Raw genomic sequence first — 15,757 nt, 5'->3', positions numbered from 1 at the left:
GAAGTGTAAAAATATGACTTTATATTAGAAAGCTGTTAGAAATCATGACTTCAAGTTGAGCGTAGGATTCAAGTGTAGCTTGAAGAGTGACCATTCATTTCCTATAAGTTTTTTTGTTCTAGCAAACGAACCACCTGTCTCACATGCTGATATCGGTACAAGAAGGGCCTCTACTTCCTCAGGAGGCTCAGGTCCTCCAATGTATGCAACCGCATGCTCCTCATGTTCTATCAGTCTGCGGTGGCGAGCGCCGTCTTCTTTGCTGTGGTGTGCTGGAGTGCAGGACGCAACAGACTGAACAAACTCATCAGCAAAGCCCAAAGCCAGTTGGTCACCCTGGAGGTGGTGGTGGAGCAGAGGATGCTGACCAGTCTGCAGGTCATCATGGACAACACCTCGCACCCTCTCCATCAAACTGTGGACAATCTGAGGAGCAGCTTCAGCAACAGACTGTTAGAACCCCACTGGTCCAAGGAACGTCACAGGAGGTCTTCCTCCTGACAGCAATAAGACTCTTTAATGCTTCAATCTAAGCAGTGTATTATCATATAATAGCACATTATCATTTGTACATTTCTGTATCTCTCTTATATGTTCTTGTAAGTTTTGTTTACTTTCTTCTATATTTTTATTTTATTTCACCGTCATTTTATGCCCTACTCTAATATTCTGTGTTGTCTCTTTGCTTTTGTTTACGCCCTTTGTTGAATCGTTATGCTGCCGTAACACCTGGATTTCCCTCTGGGGATTAATAAAGTCAGTCTGAGATTTTTACAGAAAATGCACCTTTTAACATTTTCACCAGTGAATTATCAGCAAATGGACAACAAATCCAGGGCAGTGACGTTTGTTTCTAAGCCATAAATATTAAACTGGTGCATTTTTTAAACAATATATTTCATGATATTGATGTCCAAAGTTGGTCACAGAAAAAAATGGGCTGAGCAAAAGCAGTATTCTGGATTTAGATTGTGACACGTGGAGTGGATGTAAAGTTTATATGCAGTTTTAAACAGAGCTCAGATGTGTTTTCAATCCCTGAAAACTTCATGTCTGTCTACTGTGCTTATGAAGGTCATCAGAGCTCAAAAATACAGATAAAAAAAAGTGAAATTTCAACTCTCTCCTTTGTGCTTCAAGGGCCTTTAAATCTAAAAATATACACAATATGAGGATAAAAGTTTGCATGGCTTTGATATCTATCTATCTATCTATCTATCTATCTATCTATCTATCTATCTATATATAGTATAGTTACTGTACATGAAATCAGCTGATTTTAAGGGAGTCAGTTTGGAGACAAAAAAGAAAATACAAATTAGGCTTCCATTAACTGCTTTGGAGCAAATGAAAGCTTTTTAAAGTATATAAAGGAGCAAGATCTGTATATGCTGACAATGAAAATAGCCTCTGAAGACAGAGCAGCTTTCCAAAAACTTATCTTAATGTCACCAGTGTAGATGTACACTATCTAGATTTTTTTAAGAGAAAGCTTCAGAGACAGGGTTAACTGTAGGATCCTAGATATTTTAATCTGGACTTACTTTAGAAACCAAAAGTCAGGATTTAATTTTTGACCATTTCTTTAATCTGTCTCTTTCAAGTCCTAAGAAAAGTGTAGAAGTGCAACACTGAGTCACAAACTGTTGAAACGATGGCATGTTGGGAATGAAAACAAGGCTCAGGTTTATGACAGTCACAATGAAAACGTTAGAACAATGTAAAATAGTCGTACAGCAGGGGCGGCCAGACTGACTCAGTCTTTACAATCCCTCAAACGAAACAAATTTATTGCATATACAATGTCGGAAATTTTCTTTGAGTCACCTTCCCAGGGCTGGTAAAGTGAGAAATGTTCTCCGTTTAACAATGAATATGCATTTTTCACAGTCACCCTATGTCGTGTATAAAATCTAAGATTTGCTCACTGACTGATACATTGGATGCAAAAGTTCAAGTTCAACAAAAATGCGATAAAATTGATCAACTACGATGTCGCTCTCTGACAACGCTGCCATCAACACCAGCGGTCTTCCACAAACAGATCTCACTAACATTTGGCACTTGCTAGGTGCTAGTTTGGGACCCTGTGTGCATATTTAGACCAGACATACACACCCGCATGCATGCAGGCACACAAGGCGGCTGATGTTGGTGTTTGGAACATACATTACTTTCTCATCTCTTCTACAGGAGGCCGGCAATAAAAATCTAATCTGGGCCATATTTTAAAATCTGGACAAACAAAATGGACATTTCTCTACATTAGCAGCAATATTACAGCCATAGAGCAGACACACAGGACTGCAGCCAGTCACCATTTAAAACCTCTAAAATAAGGAGCCAAGCAACTTCCCCTTCCTCTGGTAAGAATTATACACGGGCAACACTGGAAACAACACAGAAAGGCTGTTCTGTTCGAGGTTATGACCCACATTTTTCAACTTCATGACATTTGAGCCGTCTGTTGCAGTGAGCGCTGACTGAGCGGCGTCCTGCAACACGTCCACGTTGCTCTACTGATGTAACTCGTACAGTCCCTCGTGCAATTATTGCACAAAACAATGGGACTGTTTCATGAATGCCAAAAGGAAAATTCCAGCCGCTACCGAATGAACTGCCCTTCTGCATTGTGTCTCATAGTTCCCTGTGTATAATTAGCTTTATCGGAACCTACTAGCCTATTAACTCTCAAGCTGAACTGGTTCTTGAGTGTCTATTTTACAAACTGGCATTGACTCTGAATTCAGTTGATATTCAAAAAAAAGGGACAAGGATGGGATACCTTCCAACTAGGCCTACGAACAGCATAGAATAGACATACATATTGAGAGAAATTTATATATTAGCTTAGTATATATAATATACAAACAGTATACATCGTCTCTGACAGTAGTGGACAGGATGAGGGGAGACAAAGATAGGCAGGGTTGAACCTTAAGTCTCCGTACGGTTCCCAGTGTGTCTATTAAACCCCTTTCACACCAAAACTACAACCTGTGTTTGCCATTTGTGTACATATCTGAACCAAGTCCTCCGCTCTGCTCTGCTGACTGGCTTGAAAGCGGGTGTGACACTGCTTGGCTTTGGAATGACTGGGTGAACACAGGTTACATTTAGAATAACTATGGGATGGTGTAATGTGTGTGTATATATATATATATGTATATAGATATATATTTATGGGCTAGTATAGTAACTGAGGAACTAAAAAAAAATCCTGTGGTTTTACCAGATCACACCCTCTGTCAGTGTGAACACAACATTGCACTTTTAATGATGTTGCAAAGCAACAACCCTGCAAACCCGAATCTTGTGAACAGTGCTTAAATGTGTATTTCATTGAGAGTAATATTCTGGCATGTGAACGGTCGAACGCAGGTTGAACCTGAGTCTTGTGTCACACACACAGTGTGGAAAGCTGTACGAGACTGAGAATGTGAGTGTGCATGTACATCTTGGTGTGTACAGGGGAAGACTGACGAGAATCAGAACAGCTGCACTCCTGGAAAATCAAAGAAGAAAGAGACAATCAGACATTTAGTGGTGCAAGAAGCTAGACAGGGAAAAAGTACAGTCGTGACTCGATAATTCGACCCTTAACAATCCGAAAACCTTGCAATCCGACAGGTGTTTAGGAAAAACGAATGGAACCCATGAAAAACAGCCTTAACATACCGACAGCCTTGGATTCTGACTCTGACATGACATTTAATGTCACCAATCAGGATAGCAGCGTATTATCTGACTGAACAATCCCACAGATTGGCTACGTTCACACTGCAGGACTTAATGATTAATTTGGATTTTTTTGTGAAATCCGTTTTTCTTGTGAGTTCCTTCTCATTTCCAATTAAATGCGACTTGTATGTGATCTGCTGTGTGAACTTCATACGACCCAAAAGTGTCCCGCATGCGCAGAAGAGGACACGATGACGTCACACGCAGTGAGCGTGCTCAGTGTTTACGGAAGTAAACATGGATGGTAATGGTGGAGCGTATCTACCACTCCCCCACTGCTGATGGTGGAAACAGAAGTGTGACTGCTATTCTAAACTGGCATGTGCGTTCCGGTACGCTTGTGTACGTTCCGGCCACTTCCACCCCGACAGGTGGAAGTGGCCAGAACGTACACAAGCCCATCGGTCAATTAGGCGTGAAATCCAGCGATGCGTAGTGTTCTAACAATACACTAGTTGTTGTAACAACTATAAACAATGAATATTAACAACAAATGAGCCTTCCAGCATCAAGCCCTCCTTGTATCTCGACCTCCGTCTTGACAATCTGACATAAAAGAAGGTTTTACATTTAGTGCCGGATTATCGAGTCACGTCTGTACAACTCATTTGCCCACAGCTACTACCCACCATGTCGGGTCACATTGTTCTGCTGTACTGTATGCCGGTCTTGGAGGCGATGTTGGACCAGGGGAGCAGAGAGCGCAGCAGGGACTGGGCCTGTCGGTACAGCCTCTGAGGGATGGAGCAGGGGCTCAGGCTGGCCAGGGTTGAACCGATGTGCTGGATGTAGTCAGTGGGACAGGACGTTAAGGAAAACACGACACCACTACATTTACATTTGGTTTATCTGCCAACGTATCTATGTGACTGCTTCTAAAAACACGGACCTGCAGCAAAGAAAGCCACCGCTTACAGATGTCAACTAACACACAATAAGTGTAGTCGCCCTGCTTTGACAAAAGGATATAATATTGTCCAGGGCGGGTGACCCCCGTTGATGTAGAGCACATATGTGAATCCATCTTTGAGGACGCCTCGTATAGAGTAGTAGTAGGGCAGGTAGTGGTGCTGCCTGAAGTCCCTGTTCTCATAGAAGTGGATGGCAGTGTTGTTGGTGGTGAGGACGTGTAGGTAGATTGCCTTACAATGATCCTGGGCTGTCGTTGAGATGTGCTCCTTCAAACTGTCCAGCAGTAAGGAGCCTGAATGGTTGGACAGAGAGAGAGAAGGAGCGCCGTCAGTGAGAAGAGGAGAGAGAAGCTGGATCGTGGGTAAAGCTGAACAATAAATATTATCAAACTTGCAATATGGGCGAATGGCAGAGCTGCTATTTTTTGGTAAAAGTAAAACGTGTAACGACATAGCATTACAAATGAAGCCCTGTGGTGCTACAGAGATGCCACCGAATCATATTCTTCAGAAAAGAACTTGCTACAGACAACAGCAACAATCACATCATCATTTTTTATTTTTGCTTTAGTGGGAGAAAAAAAAGTTTTCCCACTAAAAATGTGACTGAAATAGCAAAATGCAATCTGATCGCAAATGCAATCCATGCACATTGTTTAGCTTTAGTCATGTGACCATCATCTCAGTGCACGAGCAGAGAGCAAATGGAAGAAGATTAAAGAGAGAAGCAACAAACAGGAGACAAGGTTACAGAGATGCCGCACCCCTTCATGTTATCAATTATTCACGACAGTTTGGCAGCAAAAAGGGGAAACTTCCTCCAGTAGAGTTCTCAGTATTTACGGATCACAAAGTCAAAGAGTCCAAGTTTCAAATCAGGTCAAATCTTATAGCGGACAAGTTTGATTCTAGTCTCACATTTGACTCGAGTGTGACGGCTGCAGCTCTGCATTAACATGAGCTGACATTGATCCAGTGCACTCAGAGTTTGAATGGATTTAAATTATTTAATCTTTTATGATTTGCATAATGAGATATTTGTCTCCAACTTGAACCTTGTTGTTTTCAGCCTGTTGTTGTTTAGATAAAACTGGCACTATGGAAAGAATCCTGAATTAAACTGCTGTTTTAAACTACAGATCATTTATAAGGAGCATCTTTTTCTGGACCTGCAGCAGTTGGACCACAGCATGAGTTGGTGCCGCAGTCTCAGCTGGAGCTTCGACTGCCGACTGTGTGTCTGCGAGTGTTAAAGTCAGTGAGAGAGAGAGAGGGCAGCAGTACCTATGCCATGTTTCCTGAACTCTTTGACCACTCCCAGGCTGAGGATGTAAGCTACCTGTGTGTCCACAGGAAAACTGGAGGCCAGGATGTCTCCATCCTAACAAACACATGGACAGAGAGAAAATCACACATTAAGATGCATCATCGTCTGCAAGCATCAAGTAGATTAATACGGCATCCACGATGGATTGTAAAAGAAAAACCACATCTGATTCAGTTCTGATTTCTGCTGTAATCTGGTGTCACTCCTCTCTGAATCCTGCATATCACACTGTCTTTAGCTTTGCCTAAGCAAAGTAGCCACAGGGAGGACAGATTCCAACATGCAAATCCTGCGCCGACGGTACTTTACTGAGTGAACAGCTTTGGAAAAATGTAGCCTGTAGCGAGAGGTGCAAGTTTCAGATTCCAGTTTGGGTTTTTCACAAGCGTCTATTTGCCAATTATTGCCTTTAGACAGAAGTTAGACCTTGCATCATATAAAGTCAAGAGTCTTTAGAAATGGTAGACATTTACATGAACTCCACACTCAAAGTCCACCCTTTAATCATGATTTTTTATCACATCATCCTGCTGTCCCTTATTCCCTACTTCTGGCTGATGAGTCTGACTTGGTAAAGGGCATATGGCTTGCCTAATTAGCGCATTAAAAACATCTCAGTGATCTACATTTGACATTTCCAACTGGCAGCTGACATCAATGCACTCAGTGGCCCCATCTCCAGAGAGTACGACATCAAAGAATTCCCACCAGCCCTAGATTTGATGTGAGAGACTGTGCGACAGTACTGCTCATCGTACCTCTTTGTGTACTTTGGTTCGGCCTTTGATCTCGGCCACAATCATTCCCACGATGCCCCCTCTGAAGGTGGCAGCGAGGGAGAAGAATTTCTTGTTGGAGGTGATGTCTTGATACCATGAGTCTGGGTACCTGGAGTCAAAAGTCAGCATTTGTGAGCGAGAAAGTTTATCAGACCTCTGAATGCTTGCAAAATAACGGCATGCCTTACTACAAAACTCATACATACAGTGAACGTAAATAAAGAATTCAATAGGCACACATCAATGCAAATCAAGGAAAAGTAAACACCTGGGTTTATAATTGTTTCTGTACTAGATCAATGTATGACTGTCCAATAATAATAATAATAATAATAATAATAATACAGTGAATCTGGTATCTTACTCGATTGGAAACCAATCACCACAGAGCAGCTTGACATTCTCTATGTCATCGTGGCAGAGGAAGCGGAGCTGGACTTCACTGAGAGCTGTGGGAGGCACCACGTCACTCATTCACACCTGCAGAGACCAACAGAGAGCACAGAGGGGTTTGGTGAGTCTGCAAAAAGGAGGCTTCTTCAACCTATTCAGACAACCAAGAGTACATGCTCGTAGCGTCCATAGGGTTGCGTAATACTGAAAACATTACCTCATGCAATCATTATTGTGATTGGATTAAGGAGGCTACAAGTCGTGGTATCCAATTTACTGACTAACATCCATCCATTATCTATACACCGCTTAATCCTCACTAGGGTCATGGGGGGCTGGAGTCTATCCCAGCTGACTCAGGGTGAAGGCAGGTTCACCTGGACAGGTAACCAGTCTATCACAGGGCTACACATAGAGACAGACAACCAAGCACACTCACATTCACACCTACGGACAATTTAGAATCACCAATTAACCTCAACATGGTTTTGTGGGAGGAAGCCAGAGAACCCGGAGAGAACCCACGCTGCACGGGGAGAACATGGAGACTCCATGTAGAAAGATCCCAGGTATCCTCACCGGGACACGAACCAGTGACCTTCTTGCTATGACGCAACGATGCTAACCACCGCTCCACCTTGCAGCCCTACTGACTAACAATCAGACATATATAACTGTGCCAAAGTGTGTTGTTGACAAAAATGCTTGAATCAGAACAAATCGAGCTTAACATAATTTAAAATGCAGAATAAATCTGGCATTGCATATAATATTTCAGATATAATGAATATTACAAAAATGTTGTGAAAGGAAGCAGATAGTCAAGAAATTAATCTATTTTAATAAGCAATCATTTGGAGCTAAAGCTAAGTGATATATTAGATATTAATATTATCATATTCTACATTAAGCTGTGGATTATTTGCTTGATTAATCATTTGGTCCATACAAAGACAGACAATATAATGAGAATCAAGACTAAGCGGTTCTGTATACAAACTTCTGTTTATATTGTATAGCCTCCTGTGATCGACCCATGGCAGGACAGAGACCCAAACTAGGTCCTGTCATGGGTCGAGCTGGCAATCCACAAGCTTAGGCTTCAGTCTAGAACTGCTGAGTCCATTAAATGTCTCCACGAACACATGTTAGTCAAGTATTCATCATTATATTGTACTTGCTGGTAGAAATGTCAGAAATGGACCCTGCCACTACCTGTGACAACAACACCGCTTTTTCTACCTGCACATATTAACGAACTGTTAAATCATAACACTGACACAACCACAAGACAACAGACGGAAACGGTGAGCTGTTAAAGTGTCGCTCTCACTATTAACTTTACAACAGCCGCCTGTTAATTAGCATGCGGGCTAACCGCCGCTAGCGCTAGCTAACGCGCCGCCGCTAAGCTAACGTACCTTGTTTCAACACTCGCACCGGAGGAAAGTCGAACAGAATTGCAATTCCGCGAGTACCAGTCGATCCAGTCACTCCTCCGGACACAGCATGATAGAGCACCGCGTTCTTACCCCCGACCCTCAAAGCCGTTTCATTCCTGTGCTAATGCTACACCGAACGCTACGTTAGCCTGAGCGCTGCCTGTTTTCTTCCTGTTTGTGGCTGCTGCGCGAGTGACGTCACCGTGGATGCGTTTTTCTTCTCGCCGTTCGTTGGTCGGAGGCGAACGCGTCACTGCTTTAGCGCCGCCTGCCGGACTGAAGGGAGAACAACAGACAGTACTGAGGCTGAACTACTGGTACTGATGCTTCTGCAGGATCCAGGAGGTACAGGGGCAGGATTAGTTTAAATAATTTCACCCTGTAAAGCCTGAACCATGAAATAATTGCAAGAAAATTCAATTTAAAAAAATAAAAATAAATAAATCATACTGTTTCCTGCAGGGGGTGGGAAGTGTCCTCCACAATGGACAAAAGCTTTGTCATCATCCTCCTTTCTCCCACCACCTCCTCAGGATCAGGGGGGCGGCCCAGGACAGAGCTGGCTCTCTTGATCTTTTTGTTGAGTCTCTTGCTGTCTGCAGCCGTGACGCTGTTGCTCCAGCAGACCTCGTCCACCACAGAGTCGTAGAAGGTCCTCAGGAGTGCTCCCTGCACCTTGAAGGACCTCCGTTTCCTGAAGCTTTCTTGTAGAGTGCATTGGTGTTAGCAGTCCAGTTCAGGTTGTTGTTCAAGTGAACACCCAGGTACTTGTATGAGTCAACAACCTCAATGTCTGTTCCCTGGATGTTCACCGGTGAAGGAGAAGTGTGTCTGTTCCTGCTATAATCCACCATCAGTTCCCTGGTTTTCACCGTGCTTATCTGGATGCAGTTCAGCAGGCACCAGTCCACAAAATTCCGGTTGAGTTCTCTGCATTCCTTCTCATCTCTGCCGGTGATGAGGCCGACGATGGCGACACTGTTTATTCTGTTTTCTTGAAGGTCATCCAAGAGAATTCTTTCAAAAACCTTGGAAAGTATCTGAGCGGTTGGTCTGTCATTTTCTGACTATTTTATCAGTTTTGTCTTTTGTTGCAGGCCTTAATTTAACAAATAACATCATCAGGTTGTACGACTTGTGCTAATCATCCATGAAAACACAAACCAGGTCACACAGAGACTCTACGACCGGCGTTCTTTAGATGTTCTGCTGTTAAACGTGTCTCTGTTGGTACAATAAACTATGAACAGGCAGTTTCAGTGACATTGTACTCAGTGAACTTTAATCTAATCTAATAATCCAGACAGTAAAGCGAACGTGTGACGACTTCACAGCATGAAGACATTCCACTTTGGCATGAAACCCATGTAAACACGCATCAAAGGACCTTCAATCCACTGGCTTTATCGCGTATTTATGCCACCTGCTGCCTTCCCATTCCTGCTGCCAACCTCCCAAATGGCTTTTATTGACCGTCTGCACTCGGGTTGCAGCTGTTATTGTGCTTTAACCGCTTAAATGGGTCACTTCTGTAATAAGTACAGGGACTTATGACAGAAAGAAAACACCTGATGAACAACCTAAACTACCACAATACTGCTGTAGACCGACGGAGTTCACATCGAGGCGGGAGAAAGCCGACAGCTCTCTTTACGTATTATTTTTAGCATCGATGTGGTGGCTGATGGCCAACGTGGCCTAAAATACGATCGACATGTGTTGAAGCCGAGTTGGTGTCTCACCGGGTGGAAGCACAGACAACATGACCCAGCAGAGTGTAGCCTCGTGCGGGGATCCGGGGGTAATGACAGAAAAAATACACCTCAAAACCCTTCCTGTAAATCAAGATAACATACGAGTATTGTTTAGTTTTCTTTTAAAAAACAGAACTATGGAAAAGTCGGTCATTAGTGTAGCTTACGGTGAGCACAGACTTTGTGGCTAGAAAATATTTTATTAATCCAAAGAGGAAAAATTAAGAATTAAAAAATGCTACCGTTTCATGAATGTGGCTGAAAGGGATTAAAATTCGATGACTAAAAGTTGAGCCACTGTTGGAGTTAACCACACTTCTTAAAGCTGAGAGAGATTTTTCAGCATTTATGATTCTCAAATGGTTTCAATGCTTATTCCAGTTTTTCCATCATTCTTTTTAAATTACAAGAGGTCAAATACAGACATTCTGTGTGTCTGCATGCATATAAATATGTTTTTAAAATCTATAAATAATATTGCATTTTTCACACATTTGTAAAGGTAAACATTTTTTAGAAATCGGGCACATTCTGTCTTTCTAAATGCATCACGAACACACTTTAAAACACCACAGCGACTGCACTGTATACTTTCAAATGCATGTTTTAAATTAATGTCAACTTAAAAGCTTTTATGTGCAATCGTTGCATTTAATCTGACACTGAAATGTGTTTAATTGAGAAAAAATGTATTTTTTCAAGAAAACACCTTCAGATCCATCATGCACATTATGAACACGGCTGTCAAATTAATTAATATCTTGAATATCTTTCAGGATTGAAAGCAGCACACATTAAAATATTCAGCTTCCCTGGAAGTTTTTTCTTTTTATTGCTGTTCAACACTGAATCATGGTTAATTTACAAGAAAAGACTCTTTCATGTCAGAGCGAATTTCTACAAGTAATGCTAATTAATTTAAAATATAAAATGTAGAATCTGGACACATCTGGACGCTGCCATTTTTTCTTGAAAAATAGTTTAGCGTTAAAAATAAATGCAAAGGCTGCAATTAAAAGTGTTTATTTTTAATAACAATAAAAAAGGAAATATACATAACATCATATATACAATATATATATGTATATATGTGTGTGTGTGTTTATACACAAAAATTCATGTCAAAAGGCCAAATTAAACCAAACACGATTAAACGCTGAGACAGAAAACCTTTAAGGACTTTTTATAGACTCCAAATAAAGAGTTGCTTCACAGAGTTTTCAGACTGATTTGTAGTTTGTCAGTTTAACAATAAATAAAGACTTTTTTTTCTTTCTTCCAATCGATCGACACCAAATAATAAAAAGGTCAAAACATGCTCTTGGACATTTTAGCAAATCAATTTACGATCAGAAACAGAAATCTCTCACCTCCAAATGTGTGATTCACTGCTTTGTAGGAGCGTCTTTGGCAAGAATTCCATCTTCTTTGGTAAAACTCTGGGTTTGGAAATCTGCAGGTTTGTCCGGAAGATGCTCCAGACCCGTCTTGGCTGTTTGTTTGGTTCCTGAGGTGCTGATGGGTGAACCTTCACCTCATTTTGTTTCTGTATTTGGCTGCAGTCATCCTTCCCTCAGTCCTTATCAGCCCTTTTTTTTTTAGCTTGATATTAGAAAACATCCTTAGTTAAGGGTTGTGTTGGTTATATGTTGTGTTGTTTTAAGTGTTTCTGTGAAAATGAACATTTTATGAATGCATGTTTTGGGTCAAGATCTGCACATCTTTCTTTGAAGATGTAGTAAACCTAAAGAAACCCTGAAACACACCTCCTGTCCTCACTCCTCCCCGGCCCGCTGAGGTCACATGCACCAGCGGCAGGTAAATAAAAACCTGACGGGGGACACGGTGAGCGGTTCTGCTCGGGAGCTTTACAGGAGCCTTCAGGGATTCATACAAACAAGCCTCTGTGCTCTGCTAAAGCTTTCTCCTTCCTCACAGCGACAAACGGCAGCAGGTAGATATGCTCCTCTGGTCTTTTATTGTGAAGTCAATGAATTATTCAGTACAATCATTTACATGCTGACTGTGGAGTAATGTTTTACTTCCAGTATGAGTCACTCCTTTACAAAAAAACCCCCCCAGCTCATTAAAAAGGAAAAAGGTTCCACTTGGTTGAGCTGCCAAGAACAGGCATCATGTTATCAGGCGTCCAGTGCAGCAGGTGTTTCTCTCCCACATGGAGGAGATATTCACTGTATCAGTAAAGTCTGCTGACAGCGTTTCTGCAGTAAGTCTTGGATCCTCAGTGGTTTGTGTTGTAGCAGACAGAAGTACCAGTTCTCATTTGCAAACACGACCTTTCCAAGAGCCGCCAATAGGCAGGAACAAACACACATGTCAATTACAAATAGACACATGAACATAACAAAGAACAAAAGTAAACATGTAGGAAGCGTGGGGGCGTGTACATGAGAGTGAGAAACGATGTGCATGAGGTGTAAGAAAGTGTGTGTGTAGATATAAGTATGTCAGTAAAGTCTGGTGTGATCAACAGAAGCAACAGTCTGTTGGATTTGAGACGTTTGAGGGTGTTTTGTAAGGTGTTCCAGGAGTTACGGCCAAAAATAGTTGAGGTATTGGGGATGATGAGCTTGATGTATCCACTAGACCTGGTATGATGAGGATTATGGGCGACGTGAAGAAGAGAGGACAGGAAGGGAGGTGTCTGGGTCAGAATTGTAAATGAAATGAAACCACTGGTGAGTATGAAGGGAAGTAAAATCAACCAGAAAGGGAATGTACCAACTCTGGGATTGATTGATGTGGTAACGGGGAGCATCCAATAAGAGTTGTTGTTGTCAGTTATGGAGTTCATGGTGACCCAAGATGGACAGCGACAGACGGATGTTTTGCCCCTTATTGGATGCTCTCCATTACCACATCCGGTTCAATCAGAGTTGGTACATTCCCTTTACGGTTGATTTTACTTGTAAAACTTTTTCAGGAGTTTGTACATTTGTTCTGCACTTCCTGGCCACCGTAATTAACCACGATCCTAATAAAACTGCATTTAATTACGTACTGTGCTGAAAATGATGCTGCACAACCTGGATGTGACTGTGTTTCTATTTAGTGTGGGCTCCAGGGATAACTGAGTGTGTTTAACCAGACAATGTGCAGTAATGATTCATTCTGGCCTCATGAAGGAACCTTTAAATAACCAAACAGTAACGAGCTGGTTAACTTGTGATTCAATGATTAATGGCAGTGACAATAATTAACTATGAAACCATCATCTGAGTGTAAATCAGTGAACATTTCTTTACCACAAGTAGCGAATCATTAGTTAATGCTTCCTTTAATGAGTGTTTCTATTCTAATGCACACATGAGTCAGTGCTGAACGTGTGACCTCTGTGGTCCAGGATGCGTCTGCTGTGTTCTCTGGTTCTGCCTCTGGCTCTGCTGCATGCGTCCACCGCTCTGCTGCTGGGAGCCTTCAACATCAAGACCTTCGGGGACACCAAGGCCTCCAACACCACTCTGATGAACATCATCAGCACGGTCGGCCATGTTCTGTCTGTTTGGGAAACTTTCTGTCTGGGAAACTTACACATCTTGTTGATTTGTGAAAAGGAGAAAGAACAACCCTGCAGTGATGAAACGCAATGAATTTTGTTTCAAAAAATGAAGCAGCAGTTGTGGCGTGTCATGGAAAAGGTTACCAGTCACTACCTAGTTTCCCCCTTTGACAGATATCACAGCTTCAAAAACGTCTCCTCAGATTCTTTCTGCTCTTGATTCAGGACTTTTTAGTCGCTTAAAAGCTCTGACATATACTCAGGTTGTCTCGAGCTCACAGCATGCTTAAGATCCACCCACAGATTTCCACTGATGTTCAGGTTAGTGCACTGTGTGAGTCACTCATGACACACTGCTCATATTTTATGCCTCAGATCCACCAGAGTGGGTCAAATCAAGGAAAATGGTGGTTTTAGGGAATCTTGAAACTGAAACTGTACAGGCCATGTTTGATTTTTTATTTACATTTGTCAAAATCCATCCATCCATCATCTACACACCGCTTAATCCTCATTAGGGTGGTGGGGGGCTGGAGTCTATCCCAGCTGACTCAGGGTGAAAGCAGGGGACACCCTGGACAGGNGTTTTGTAAGGTGTTCCAGGAGTTACGGCCAAAAATAGTCGAGGTATTGGGGATGATGAGCTTGATGTATCCACTAGACCTGGTATGATGAGGATTATGGGCGACGTGAAGAAGAGAGGACAGGAAGGGTGGCGTCTGGGCCAGAATTGTAAATGAAATGAAACCAGTGGTGAGTATGAAGGGAAGACCTCCTCACCGATATTAGAATTAATAATCCACTTGTCTGCGTTTTTCTCACAACGACAGGAGGCCAGGGACCAGTCCATGAACAGACAATAAAGTTCTGTAGATAAAATGAGCAAATATGAAACATCTATTTGAAATTAATGACTTTTAGATTGACTGAGTGAAGGCCAAAGGGAATGATTTGCGCTAAAAACAAACAAATAAAATGAAAATGAGCGTGAATCAGTGTGAGCGTTGTCTGTCTCTAAGTGTAGCCCTCTGATAGACTCCATTCCCCCCTCTCAATCCTAGTCAGGATTAAGTCAGGATGTGGGCGGCTGTGGCTCAGGTAGAGCGAGTCGGTCGATGATCGGAAGGTCGGCAGTTCGATTCCGCCCTGTAACCTGTTTCATGGTCGTTGTGTCCTTAGGCAAGAGACACTTCACCACCTTGCCTGGTGGGAATGCATATCAATGGATTGTTTGAGGTGGTGGCCGGAGGGGCAGACGCCTCTATCAGTCTGCCCCAGGGCAGCTGTGGCTACAATCGTAGCTACCACCACCAGAATGAATGTGTGTGAATGAACAATTGACAGTTTAAAGTGTCTTTGAGCTATATAAATCTGATCTATTATTATTAAGCGGGCTATGGATGATGTTTAAAACAAATCAGAGGGTTAAAAAAAATAGATTTCAGTAAAAAGTCAAACCATCATAACATGAAGGCCAAGGTATGCATCATGGTGGTCGGGAAGTGCAAAAGAAATCTACAAGTGGCGAAACACTTTTACAAGTAAAATCAACCAGAAAGGGAATGTACCAACTCTGGGACTGAACCGGATGTGGTAACGGGAAGCGGCCACTAAGAGTTGTTGTTGTCATTTATGGAGTTCATGGTGACCCAAGATGGACAGCGACAGAGGGATGTTTTTCCTGTTTTGTGGCACGCACATGAGCCGATTAATGTGGTTTTGTTTTTCGTGTGGTCGATCTTTAGAGTTTTTAAGGGGCATGGACCAGACAGAAGGACCAGACATGCTGCAGCAATGCATCAGATATTTTAATGAGGGACACTTGTGATCGTAGACATGATGTCACGTTTACACGATGTTCACATCAGCTTGAGGTCTCTGAAAAGCAAA

At 42.3% G+C, this 15,757-nt stretch overlaps 2 protein-coding genes across 2 annotated transcripts in view; one reads left to right on the top strand and one right to left on the bottom strand.

Moving 5' to 3' along the window:
* Positions 1-1,657: 1,657 nt before the first annotated feature.
* naa60 (N-alpha-acetyltransferase 60, NatF catalytic subunit) lies at positions 1,658-8,773 on the bottom strand. The gene is made up of 7 exons (XM_008295509.1): positions 8,573-8,773; positions 7,123-7,238; positions 6,738-6,867; positions 5,937-6,033; positions 4,711-4,945; positions 4,371-4,536; positions 1,658-3,505 (listed from the first exon to the last, which is right to left on the bottom strand). The coding sequence occupies exons 2-6, from the start codon at positions 7,230-7,232 to the stop codon at positions 4,380-4,382; spliced, it is 729 nt and encodes a 242-aa protein (XP_008293731.1). The 5' UTR covers positions 7,233-7,238; positions 8,573-8,773; the 3' UTR covers positions 1,658-3,505; positions 4,371-4,379.
* Positions 8,774-13,712: 4,939 nt separating this feature from the next.
* dnase1 (deoxyribonuclease I) overlaps positions 13,713-15,757 on the top strand; it is a 7,058-nt gene continuing 5,013 nt past the window's right edge. Inside the window, exon 1 of the mRNA XM_008295507.1 lies at positions 13,713-13,850. Coding sequence (XP_008293729.1) covers positions 13,713-13,850 — 138 coding nt within the window. The remainder of the gene's footprint in view (positions 13,851-15,757) is intronic.

The sequence above is a fragment of the Stegastes partitus genome, unplaced genomic scaffold (genome assembly GCF_000690725.1).
Source record: "Stegastes partitus isolate 25-593 unplaced genomic scaffold, Stegastes_partitus-1.0.2 Scaffold1054, whole genome shotgun sequence".
NCBI classification, from domain to species: Eukaryota; Metazoa; Chordata; class Actinopteri; family Pomacentridae; genus Stegastes; species Stegastes partitus.
The sequence above is the reverse complement of the archived record's forward strand: the minus strand, read 5'-3'. Positions and strand labels throughout refer to the sequence as shown.